Below are 12,745 nucleotides of genomic sequence, written 5' to 3' on the forward strand. Positions count from 1 at the left end.
TTACTTGGCAGTATAACAAGTCCAGGACCTGTCTAGGTCATCTGTATCCTAACTTACCTCTTTCCGTGTGGACTTAGCCCAACCTCCAATGACTTAAAATAGGAGCTGTTACTTGTGCAGGACCAGTGCTGCATAATGGTGTCAGAACAAGGTCTCCTAAGATGCAGCCCACCTATAGTATGTATGTTGCAAGTTTATTCAAAGTTCAAATCTAGTCATCTTGACTACTCTCGTAACAGTGCTTGAGGGCTGCATGATAACAAGTTCAGTTACCCTCAAGTTCTTGAGGAGTGGCAATGCAAGAAAACCAAATGCTGATATGCTTTAATTAGATGTTCCTTCCCAAAAGTTGCAGTTACCTTAAAAGAGAATGTGCTTTTATGCTGTATAGTATACAGTATACAGAATTGGGTTTTAGTCATCTTTAGACTTCAGTGGGGATGTGCAAGAAAAAAGTTGGAAGCCACTGTATTATTTCTTCTTAATCTGTTGCCCCATTTCTCAACTCCTTAAATCTACAGTCAGAATTTTTACTCTCTCTGACTTAAAATTTCTCTTATTTCTGATGCTTGGGGAGAACAGTGTGGCATTAATTTCCATTGTGCACATTTCTGAAATTGTTTTCATGTTACTAGGTGTAGCTGGGGTATGGAGCTAAACTGTGTAATGGCTGCAAGGTCTGTTTGTGAACAGCTGTTCCGCAGCAGCAGTCTGAACCAAGGCAACCATTTCTACACTGAAACGATGGCCATGCATTCTCATTGAATACTGGCCGTGGGGAATGCGAATCCATAAGGCATTACAGTGCTGTTGAACAAGATCACAGAAATAAATGGTGTCTGGTATGTATTTGTGACCTACAGCCTGTCAGTGTCAATGTGATGGGCAAGGGTTGGTTTGATTTCAGGTAACCACCCTAGTTCTGTATTTGTTAGCTGTACTTTTAAATTGTCTCAACTTTGTCTCTTCTAGGAAAAACAAAATGAAGGAACTAGTGTCAAACAGTACAGCCAATATATCTCAAGCCAGGAAAGCTGTGGAGCAATTAAAAATGGAAGCATACATGGATAGGATGAAGGTAAACTTAGACTTATTGTTGATATTTTGAATTCGCTCTCTAGTTTGTAGCACAGCCTCCCTTTAATATTGTAGAAGGACTCAATGAGCTGAAATAAAAAAAAATCTGTGTTGAGCTATATTCAGTACTGTGATTTAGTTACGTACTAACTGCTTGGTTCTAGTGAAGCAATTTCCAAAGACTGGCTTCTAGTCTGCTTCTACATGAGTGCCTTCTACATCTGTCAAAAGTGGTATTTTGTGAAATGTTTGAAATTAGCTGGCAGATATACAGGTCACCTATAGCTGAAAATAAGCATAGGTCAGGTTTCTCTATTCTTCTCCTTTAAGAATTGGAGTAAGTTTTTATGATATTGCAATAATTTTTAATAACAATGAGACAAGTTGAATTGCTTTGCTTTGTATTGTTTTAGCACAGGTGTTAATACAAAAAATATGTATGATTGCAAGGTTCCGTTATGATTTTTCACAACTGATAGCCTATTGTATGTGAAGATTTGGTTTTATCATGCCTGTCGATTAAATATTTTAAGTAAAGGCAATATTAAACAGAGGTTCTCAACATTTTTAATCAGAAAAGCCTGTGGATTGTTCTTCTCTGTCATTCGGCTGTCAACTAGGCTAAAATGTTGTGAATAAATCAAGCACCTGAAAGCTAATGATGTCACCAAGTTTTAAGAAAGCAATGCGCATCTCTTTTGCTCTCGTAACTGCCTCTGAAAATAGGAAATAATTATTTGGATCAAAAATTCAGCCTTTGCAAGTAAGAAGAGTTTAGTTATGGAAAGACTGAAAAAATGTCTGTAAGTTTTTTAATGTTTTTAAATAATGTTTTTTCTGCAAACAACTGTAAATGAGTTTTTGTGAATTGTAACTGTTTGTAACTAAGGTTACAAACTCCGTAAGACAGTTTAGAAAGATTGTACATTAAATTCTTCATGTAGTCTTAACTTGATCTGTTTGTCCATCCATCGTGTGTGCGGAAATTCTGCTTGTAGTCAGCACGGGGGCAATAGTATATAACTATGATTTTAAAATCATATCAGACTATAAACTCTATTTAGAAAGACAGTATTTATAAATCAGAAATACTAGTGTAATTCACATGCATAGTCAGTCTTGTTTTTATGAAAATATAAATTTTGGTTGTTCCATTTTGTTGCACTATTTAGCTGTGTCTTAAGCCCATAGAATTTGCAAAACTGTAGTTTCTGTGTTGTAGAGTGCCGTGACAAATTCATCACGTATACATGAACAGATGCCTGTTTACAGTGACAGGTATTTCTATTTCCTTCTGTAAGGGAAAGTCAGCCTTTTCAGTGCTCAGTGAGTGAGTCCCCTGATTCATGTTATATTGCAGCTGCAGGAACAACAGAACTGACAAGAAGGAATGGGTGTGTATTAGCGACAGAGGAAAGGGTTGGAAAAATATGACCCAGTTTACTGGAATTTGAAAGTGTTGACACTCAGTAGTTTCAAACATGGTTTTATATAATCAGTGATAACTTTCATATACCACATTATTAGCTCAGTTATGCAGATAGCTTAATTAGTTAGATGTATGATGTTCTTAATTACATAAGGAAGAAAGACACAGGTTAGTTTTACAGTTAGTTTAAATTAAAAAGAATATAGTTATTAGCAAGTGTGGCAGACATAAGAACCAGATAGTTTGAAAGTGTGTTTATTTTTATGTTTTAAAACAGCATCGGACCAAAAAGGCACCAAAGAAAATCTGATGTGTTTCAGTGTTCTGGAGGTTCCTATACTAACATAAACCAAATACAATTTGTAAAATGTTTGTCTCAATTTCTAGAATTTCTTTGAACAAGTATATGAGGGACTGTGGGAAGAGGTTGGTTGGCTTTTTATTCCCTCAAGATCTGCTTTGCCTTTTAATTTTGAATCAGTAAAGTGTTTGTTTCAGAACAGCCAGATTTTACCAAGAGACTTATCAGTGGTTTCCACAGGAGATACTGAGTTCTGGGATCTGAACTGTAGAGGCAGAGAAATTAACTTATTTCCTTTTTTTTTTTTGTGCTTTGCATCTGCTTAAACTAATTAGACATTTAACAAAAGATCAGTGCTTTCCAAATAATTTAATTAAACACTCTTTTGCAAGTAGCTACAGCCAAGTGGTTATTCCCATAATAGACAAGACCACATTGTTACCATTAAAAGGTGCCTATGTTATTGACAAGGGAAGTCAAAAGTTGCAGCTTATTTTTCTACTACAGAGACACTTCATTTTTCCATGCACAGTAGCTGCTGTAACCAGCAAGAGTTGGGTCTGCTCAATTAAAATCTTGTAGTTAGAAGTATGTTGATAGTTGCACGTTCCCCTCTGTGTTCTGGATTTTTCAACTGATTTAAAAATTAGGTCCTCAGAGCAGCAAGCAGTGCAGTGTTTTGAGGTTCCACAAAGACAACTCACTCTTCAGGTGTGAAATAAATGGGACAACTTAAAAGGAGAGGATGAAGTTACTGGTGTCTTGATTGGTAACTGGAAGGAGTATTACAGTGGCGGGTTTTTGTAAACCGTAAAAATCCCAGAAGAAATGTAAATAGAACCTTCCTTACTACCATACAGAAAGAATGCTTAGAGTTATAATGGAGACTTAAGCAGAAAGCAGGAGGTGCAGATTCCAAGCAAGGAAACATCAAATTAAATAAGACAAACAATGGCCCCATGACTGGTAAAATAATTTGTCTTCCAAAGGTGCTAACAGTAAAGTTAAGAAAGCAGAGATAATATTGGTGCTTTATCCTGGTTGTTCCCAGAATAAAGCACTGTTTAATCTTTTTAAGCAGAAAAGCAAGGAGTGCTCTGACATTTAAGAATCTTGATGTATCAGTTATGATTCCATTTACTTTTTTCTTAAGAAGGTAGAAAATATTCCTAACTGGTTCTGAGTAGTGTTAGGATATAAGTGGTAGGATTGCCAATAAATGTGTGTGAATCTCTTTGTTTTAGATGGAAAGGATAAGCAGAGTGGGTGTTGTAGCAAGGATTGTAATTAGTCACAATCCATGACAAGACAGATGACAAGGTAATTGCAGCATTTTGCCCTGTCATTGAAGCTTATAATTATTAGTGCAGCTAACAGGGTTGTGTTCTAACTTTGGCTGTTTTATGACCTTTGTTATTCTGAAATATAGTGGTAAAATTCCACAGTCCTCCTGAGACTATTCTTTAAAGCATCAGTGTTGAGTGTTTTTGTTGTTTGTTTTTTTTTTCCTTTTGGTAATTTGACAACCTGATGTATTTGTCACTGCACAGAATAAAAATAATTGCATAAAACATGAGATCAGAGTGATACCTATATACTCCATCCCTTCTATCCATGCACTTTAAAATATTTAAAAAATTGAAATGTTAACTTTCTGTTAGAATTCATCAATCAAACTGGAGCCTGATGTTTTTTCTTTAGCCACTGGTGCAATATGCATAAATTACTTTGAATCTGCAGACCAAGCTGTATTGCGTAGGAGAGCTGAAATGATAAATGAGTTAGCTTCATTGGGATATTCAAATTACATGCATTTATTTTAATTCTTGATAAAAGCTATTCTGAAACTGTCCAGCAGCATTCAGCAACAAACAAACCTAAAGGTGAGTAAAAACTGTGAGAGTGGCTTTCATTTGTCTTCCTCTGTGACACAAATAGGCTGATCAGCACATTATTTGCTAGAGTAGCAGACCACAGTGTTGGCCATTAGGCAACCTCTGCATGCTGACATCTACCAAAGCAGGCCTCTCTGCTGCAGCCCTAATGTGGTGCTCAATGCAGAGGTCTTCCGCCGCTGTAGTTCTGAATAATAACACTGAGCAGGAAACTTGCTGGAGGCAACATTGTATTTTGCCCGCAGTTCTGATTTTGCCAACAGCGCTCACAAACCCAGGAACCAATGTTTTCATTGTTCCAGCTACCTTAACTCCCTTTAGTAAATGGTCATCATTCCCCTGTGCACGCCTGAGGTGCTCCAGTTTAAGTGAAGAAATGGCCATAATTCTGTTTTATATAACTACTGTAATCCCAATGGGAGGCTTTCTTCTCCCAAAATCTTTTGTTTTTTAAAGGATGAAAATACATGGCCTTGTACAGCTTTAGTTTGTGACAATGTGCTGAAATGTGATCATATTCCCTAGTTCCTGTTGCAAGTTTGTTTTCAACTAAATCATACTATGCACTATGGTTTGTCTAGAAACAATTTTTTTTGTGATTTAAACAATATGATGTTGAGGAAAATGCTTGCTCTGCTTCTCCTACCAGCATTAGAGGACAAGTTAGATGCAAAAATTTATGTTGTGTCTTTGCTAGTGAAAATTCTTTTTTTGGTTATATAATGTCAAAGCACAGTAATATGTAGAGAAACAGTTACAAAATTATATTACTGGGTTAATCCCTTTTAAGAATGATTGTTGGAAATGTACTTCTCTTCCGTGAAACAAAAAGCAATAAACTGGGACTGATGTTGCTTATCCATACAATGAACCAAAAAAAGATAGTTACAGAAAGGTTTGTTTGTTGAAGTTGATTGTTTGTTCTTTGCTGCTGTAGAGTCAGGCTACTTAAAAAGATTGTTAGTTTCATTAATAAAGTAACTTATTCATTAACATAATAATTGAAAATTAAATGTGCTGGACATCTTTAATAAACCCTGTCTCTGGGACTTGGGGAATTAGACTAGCTCTCCCTTAGGTTTTATGGCAGAAACGTTTATTATGACGTAGCAGTGAAAATGCCCTTGAGCTTTTTATGGGCACCTGTGGCTCTCAGCTTGACTTGCTCTGTTTGAATTCAGGAGTTCAGGACCAGCTAATAAATTAATTAGAAAGTAGAACTGCCTTATTTTCAGACATACAGCTAAGCTTGAAGGACAATAGAAAGGTGAAAACCTGTAATGTTTAAAAAATAAAGAACATGCTGGTGATTATTGTTACTTGAAAATGTGTCTCAAATATGCTGTGGTGTTACACTCCTAACGTTCTAGAAACATTTTAACTTCCTCTTCAGTGGATGCATTCTATGCTAGTATATACTTTCATCTCAGTGTTTGACTCAGGAGAAGCTGTCGTGATGCTCAGAGAAAAGGCTTATTTGTAAAGACTTCCTATTTCATTTGCTCAACTCTGTTATAATATTGGCAACACAATTAAAGTAAAGAGATAAAGACAGTTGTAAATATCTTGCTAACTGAGCAGAACAAAAATATTTTGTATATACATTCTAAATTCTTGAAAAGATAAATGAGTTACAGTGGCCTAATGTCACCAATATTCTTCTGGCAGAAAGCTGCAAAGTTTACAAAGTTTGCCAAGTGAAGTTGTGGAAACCCCACCCCTGGAAGTATTCATGGGCACGTTAGGTGGGGCTCTGAGCAACCTGATCTAGCAGGGGGTGCCCCTGCCCATGCAGGGGAGCTGAATCTAGGACCGTAAGGTCCCTTCCAACTCAAACCATTCTGTGGATCTATGATTTTTAATTGCATTCAAAATATCCCGTATGCCAACACCGTTACATTTCTGTAGGACTTTTCAGTAGGCATAAATAAACATTCTGAATTTGGAGACTTTAGAATTGTTCTTTTTAGAAGTATAAAAATATTAAGGTAATGCTAACATTTAAATAAAAGCTATTGATAAACATTATTTATAATAACTTATTAGGCAGAATATGTTAGTCTAACTTCATTGAAAGGTATTTAGCTTAAATGAGAGCTATGACACATGATGATCAAGTTTTGGTCCTGATTTATTATTATTTCTTTTTAATCTCATGGTCATGTGCTTATAGAACTCTTTGTTTTGCACCAAGAGGAGCACCTTACAACCAGTGGCTGGGAATAAGAGCTGAAGCAGGTGGCCTCTACAGAAACACACTTCAAGAAGAATCCATATTACTTATGGGCCATTAGCATATACATGTTTTAATGAGTATATGCTCCTGACCTTCTTTGTGATGGAGAGGAGCAGCTGAACCTTGTATGAGTTGATACCATCTCATGTCACTATATTAGATAAAATGTATACAGGGATTACTAGGCCTAGTAAGAGCAAATTCAGAGTTGTGGTCTCTAGTAATTTAAAGGATAAACCAATCTGCTCCTGTTTTATGATAGCCTCCATTATCATGTTATACGAAGAATACTAATGCAATGCAATTGGTTCAGAATTGTTACAGTAGTTCTCTCTTCTCTTCTATTAGGTATCCAAGGCTGCAGCAGATTTATTGGCATATTGTGATGCTCATATTGCAGAAGATCCCCTTATTATTCCAGTGCCTGCATCTGAAAATCCCTTTAGGGAGAAGAAACTCTTTTGTACTATTCTTTGAATCAGTTTTCAATTAAAAATGTCTTCTGCTAAGATTTGATATCAATGTTGCATGCTTTTTAGTTTTCTGCATTTTTTTCTTCAGATGTCAATACTTAGCCTGTAACTACAGTATTTTTAGAAGGTAGAGCATTTTCTGCTAAATAATAAAAATAATAATAAAAAAAATCCTAAAACACTCAAGGTAATCCTTATCTTTCAGACCAATGTACAGGTTTAATTTCCATTCTTTAAAACTCTTTTGGTCTCAATGAGAGTATTGAGTACAGTATCAAATTGTAGATACTATTGCCAGTCATAGACCTAAATGAGTCATATCAATTCTTGAAGCTATTCTTAGCATTCTTATTTTCTTTGGAAGGTGAATTTAATTAATTTACCTTTACAAATTTATACCTAAAAAGAGTAGTGTGACCTTCCCTTAAGTAGTACTGTTTAGAGAAAAAATCCCAGTGATTTGTTTGGAACAATCAGTCTTATGCAGTAAGTGGTGTTTATAAATGTTTTGTGAAGACTGTAATAAACTTGACTACAAAAACAATCTTAATAAAGCAACACTGTAACTACAAGCCAAATGAAGATGTATAGTTGCACACTAGGACTGCATCAATAAAACTGCAGAAAACCATGGCTGCTTGTATCTTATTTTGAATGACAATGATTTAAATTCTTTTAGAAAGTAAACTGAACTGAAATATATTGACTGTTCCTGAGTGTCTTAGTGGAGGATGTAAATTTCCCTGATGAGTACAGGGCAGGGGTGCATTTTCTAATCAGCTCTCCAAGGGCTTTTGCCCATGAGAGCAAGAGTTTACAGGGATGGAGAGTAATGGTAGTAAAGGAATGTTCTAGAATGTGCAGTGAGACACTGTGCCATTGACAGCCAATTAATTTCTATATTTTGAAGCCACAGATTAGTAATGAGAGAAGTTAGGAGCAAGGAATTTGTGGAGGTTCTGTGAGGTTTTTTGTTTTGACTTCGTTTAAAGTGCAGCAAGAGGAAAAGAATGAGATATGGCATATAACTGATCTGTGTTCTTCAGTAAGTAAATTAACCTCAATCAAGGCATCTGATGGAAACAACTTGCATTATAGCCTTTTTTTTAATTATTTTATTGTTCTTCTTAAAAAGAAAAAGCTCCTCCCTGGTTCCCTCACTGCAGCACTTTGTAAGCACAGTGTGTCAATATCCTGTGAGTATCATTCCTTGGAAATGCCTGTGAAGTCAGCCCCACATGTGAGGCAGGAGGCAGTTTTGGTGGAGAACTACACTGGCCTGAGTCGAGACTCTGAGCAATCACTCATGATGGAACATGCTTCTTCCACACGGACTTGTATTCCAGGAGCATCTTGAATACCTGCAAGGCAAAGACTAGCTGAAGAACAGAGGGCCTTGGGATATACTTAAAAGCTGAATTTAAATACTAAAAAAAAGGCAGATTGGTGAATGAAGCCGCTTGCATTTAGCCCAAAGCGCATGTAACCACTCTAGCTTATTTTTAGCAGTTTCCATCAGTGTTTGTTGTACCATTTTTTGCCATGACAACACAAGATATTTTGTTCTTTGCCAATCAGTTTGGATAATGTGCTGCACCCAGCTGTATTCAGCCACTGGTCTAGTCTCATGAGACAGATGGCTTTGGGCTGTGGTTCAGCTGCAGGCCATCTCATTCACATCTGCCTAGCACAGGATCTCTGTGTTAATTTACTTCTTGTAATGTTATTGTAAAAACCGAATATTCCTTCTAACCAATAGGTTTTTGGGATGTCTTTAATCTGAAAGTTTGGCTTTTAATTTGGCAGTTGAGACATCAGTGGTCTAGCAGGCACAGAGGTGCTTCATGGTACTTGTTCTGAAAAGCATTCAAATGTTTTGCCAGGTCTTGGCTAGGTTTGTCCTTGGTTCCTACTTCAAAGTTTTCAGCTGAAAATTCCCATTTCTAACTTTTAACAAGAATATTTCTTAATGCATGGTGTATTCAGTTTTCTTTTGGGAAGTAGAGAAGTAGGCTTTAGCTAACTGAGTAGCTATTTTATTGACAGTGAAATAAAAATGGCTTTCTAAAAATATTTGTTATGAAGGAGCAACAAAATGCTTCATAAGATTCTTTAGGGAATCCTTCCTATGCTGTACATGATTTGGTGACTGCTCTGATCACCATGGCAACATTTTCATTTGTTCTTCCGCATGTATGGTTTTAGCTGGAACAGCAAGGGAGGGGAATATAGGGCATACAGCTTTATTCTCAAAGGCTTTGTAACAACTTGCATTTGTGGCTCATCATTAACATTCCCATCTAAAATAACAAAATTGCCACAGCTTATTACAGTATTGCAAACAGCTTGCTTTCTCTTTCCAATTAGTGTCAGCATCTGAGGTCCTGAGATTGAGGCATTTCACAGTAGTTTTGAGCATCAGTAGTTACAAGAGCTGCATTTACAAAAATCCAGTATTATTCTTCTGAAGAGGGGAATGCCATTGTTTTGGACTTACAGTTTTTTCTCCAAAATTGTTCTTCACGTATTTGTGAATATGTTGAACTTACTGTTTTTAATAGCTGATTTTCCTGTTGTGGTTTCTTTCATCAGTTCATAACTTAATCAGGTAAAAAAAAAAAAAAGTATCTGTTAAGATGGTTTCATGCTTCCAGTTTTAAAAAAGAAAACCACAGAGTACCATAAAGTCTGTATGTATTTTAGCCGATGTCTGTAACATATCTGAAGAGGTTAAACTGTATGAGCATAACCCCATAGTGGAAAAAAGAACAACTTTCTTTGGTATCGTTGAACCTTATTTACCAATTCCTTGAATGAACATACTACAAGTAAATTGCTCATTTGAAGGGCAGAGGTGGGAAGGGAGGGTGAGGGAAGACCTAGAGGAGCAGCAATTAAAAGTCACTGTTTATAGCTTTGGACCTCATAAGAATATATGCTTTTACTCAAGAGCACTGTCAAAATATTGATTCTCTGAAGATAATGGCATCTGTTGTGCTTTTTTTTTTTTTCTTATTTATGTCAGCTTGATAACACAAATCAACATTTAAGAGAATGTCCATTCCTCCAACCCCATTCAAACCATAAAATGCCTTTGTAATTTTTTCTTTTTTCTCTTTTGACCCTTGAGGTGGTTTAGGTAATCTGCTGTTGATAGTTGAGTTTCATGATCAAGTAAGTTGACTCAAACTCTGAACAAAAGTATCTGAAAATTCTTGGACATTTTTCTAAATTATTTATAATTTATGTTTTTTTCTAAATACCTTTATCATTAAGTGTAACATGATTACAAACAAACAAAAATCCAAAACCCTCCTGTAAAGTTTCCTGTGGGCTAGAGCAGTGAGTTTTTGTGTTCATCATACTGCCTGATTTGATTCCTGCTAACTTCAGTGAGAACAAGACCAGGCCTGTTACCCTCCTAGCATTGTACTTTTCTCTCTCTCAGTTTTATTTCATATGCCATTAAGCTTGTCATTTTGTATTTCTGGCCCAGAAAATAATGCGTGCTCCCTGCTAGCAGTGTGAGTTGGGCTGTCATCTCACAGAATGAGAACTTTGGAGCAGAAGTGGGATTCAAGGAGTTTTTGACACATTATTAGCAATCCTTTTTGCATATCCTACTGCTTGCTGCTCTCAGAAAATGAGACTTCCCAATGGTGGATTAATGGTAAATTGTAATGTATCAGTAGCCCTTGTGGGACTGGTTGTTTTGCATCCTTCAGATTAACCTACTTGGTTTACCTTGAATTTAAAATGTTACCATTTCAATACTAAAAACTATTTTCTTCCTCCCTATTATATATCAAATTCCTCTTCTTTGCTTCCTATGTCATGTATTAAACTAGTAGCAGGGTGCTTGGCTGGTGCTGATAGGGAAGATTTTTAACCTAGCTTCTACAAAATTACGGCCAAAGGAGGGGAAAAAATGAAGGGAAGTTTAAATTACACTATTCTAGGTCACACCATAGGTTAAAATAAATACCAACTTCGCTGTCAGTGACACAAAGGTAAACACAGGAGGTGTTGACAACTGATTGGGAAGGACATTGTAACAAAACATGTGGAATGGGCTAATGTGACTATGGCATTTTTTGCAATGACTTACACTGGGATCAGCTCCAGCAGAAAGAAGGAACACTTTAAGAACAGTCTGTAAAGATGCACATTAAAGCCTGGAACTTTAATATAGCAGTCATTAATCCAGTTGGGTTTCTGTTATCAAAGGAGTAACAAAAGATGTACTTTGGGAGGACCTGATTGTATAGTTTTTCCTATCTTCGTTGTACAGGGATTAAAAGTTTGTATGCATATTTCTAATAAATGCTATAGTTATGGCTCCCCTTTGGGGTTACATGAGAATCTGGATTTGTTTTTTCAAGGAGACTAAAGAAAACGTGGAGTAAGAGTAGTTCCTCAGAAATAGAGGTGTCTTGTACTGAAAACTAATAATACTTAAAGTCATTAGACTGACTTAAATAGTACTGTAATATGTGAAAAATAGTGGGAAAAATTACCAGAATAAGTGCTATAAAAAAATGTTACAGGCACCTGCATATTTAATCTTTAGGGAGAATGATATTTGAAATAAGTAGTGTACATTTGTATCTAACTGAATTCAGCTTTATAACAGTATTAAATTAAGTACAGCCATAAATACCAGAACTTGTATGGGAACAACTTTTCTGTCAGTTAGAGGAAGATGTGTGTCTGTGTTTGTCAAGTATATTTACACCACTCACACTTGTGAACAAACAAAACAAGCAGCTTTACCCTAAAATAGAATTGTTTCTTTCCCAAATTCCTATCACAAGTAGGAGTTGCACAGGATTGTCTATTACCACCACCTACTAATAAAGTGATGAACAGTTAACGGAAATGGAAAAAAATACCAATGTCAACTAGAAATTACCTCAAAGGGGGATTTTAAATTAATACATGTACTCTCAGAGCAGCAGCACTTCTGTTTTCATGGTCTGCATCCAGCAAGGTATTGCCTGTCACTGTGGTACTGCTGGGGTGTGTTTCAACCTCACACTTCACTTCTGAACTTCTCAGTTTAGGAAAGGACAAAAGTCAAATACATGGTTGGGTTAAATAGGTCAGATATCTATCTAAAAAAACCAAGAAGTAGAAGTCTGGGTGTATCAGTTGGGGTTGCTGTATATTCCTTTCTTGAATTTAATTTTCCACTTTCACCTGTAGCTCAGATGCCTGTTCCTCATTGCCACTGCGCTGGGCTGTGCCACCACTTACACTTTCACCTTATGCTCCCATGGGCAGGTGATGTGACTGTGAACAGCAGCACGGCTCGGCTCGAGGCACAGCGAGCCA

At 36.4% G+C, this 12,745-nt stretch overlaps 1 protein-coding gene across 1 annotated transcript; it reads left to right on the forward strand.

Moving 5' to 3' along the window:
• The first annotated feature begins 982 nt into the window (after window positions 1-982).
• Window positions 983-7,415, forward strand: GNG4 (guanine nucleotide binding protein (G protein), gamma 4). The gene is made up of 2 exons (XM_009997589.1): window positions 983-1,078; window positions 7,287-7,415. Exons 1-2 carry the CDS (start codon window positions 983-985, stop codon window positions 7,413-7,415), a joined length of 225 nt encoding a protein of 74 aa, XP_009995891.1.
• Window positions 7,416-12,745: the final 5,330 nt, after the last annotated feature.

The sequence above is a fragment of the Chaetura pelagica genome, unplaced genomic scaffold (genome assembly GCF_000747805.2).
Source record: "Chaetura pelagica isolate M959 unplaced genomic scaffold, ChaPel_1.0 scaffold235, whole genome shotgun sequence".
Taxonomy (NCBI): Eukaryota; Metazoa; Chordata; class Aves; order Apodiformes; family Apodidae; genus Chaetura; species Chaetura pelagica.

What these genes read in the sequence shown, in the direction of transcription:
- GNG4 (XM_009997589.1), top strand. Translation starts at nt 983, where the DNA reads ATGAAGGAACTAGTGTCAAACAGTACAGCCAATATATCTCAAGCCAGG. An exon ending in CATACATGGATAGGATGAAG is followed by an intron (nt 1,079 to 7,286) that starts GTAAACTTAGAC and finishes CTCTTCTATTAG; the next exon opens with GTATCCAAGGCTGCAGCAGA.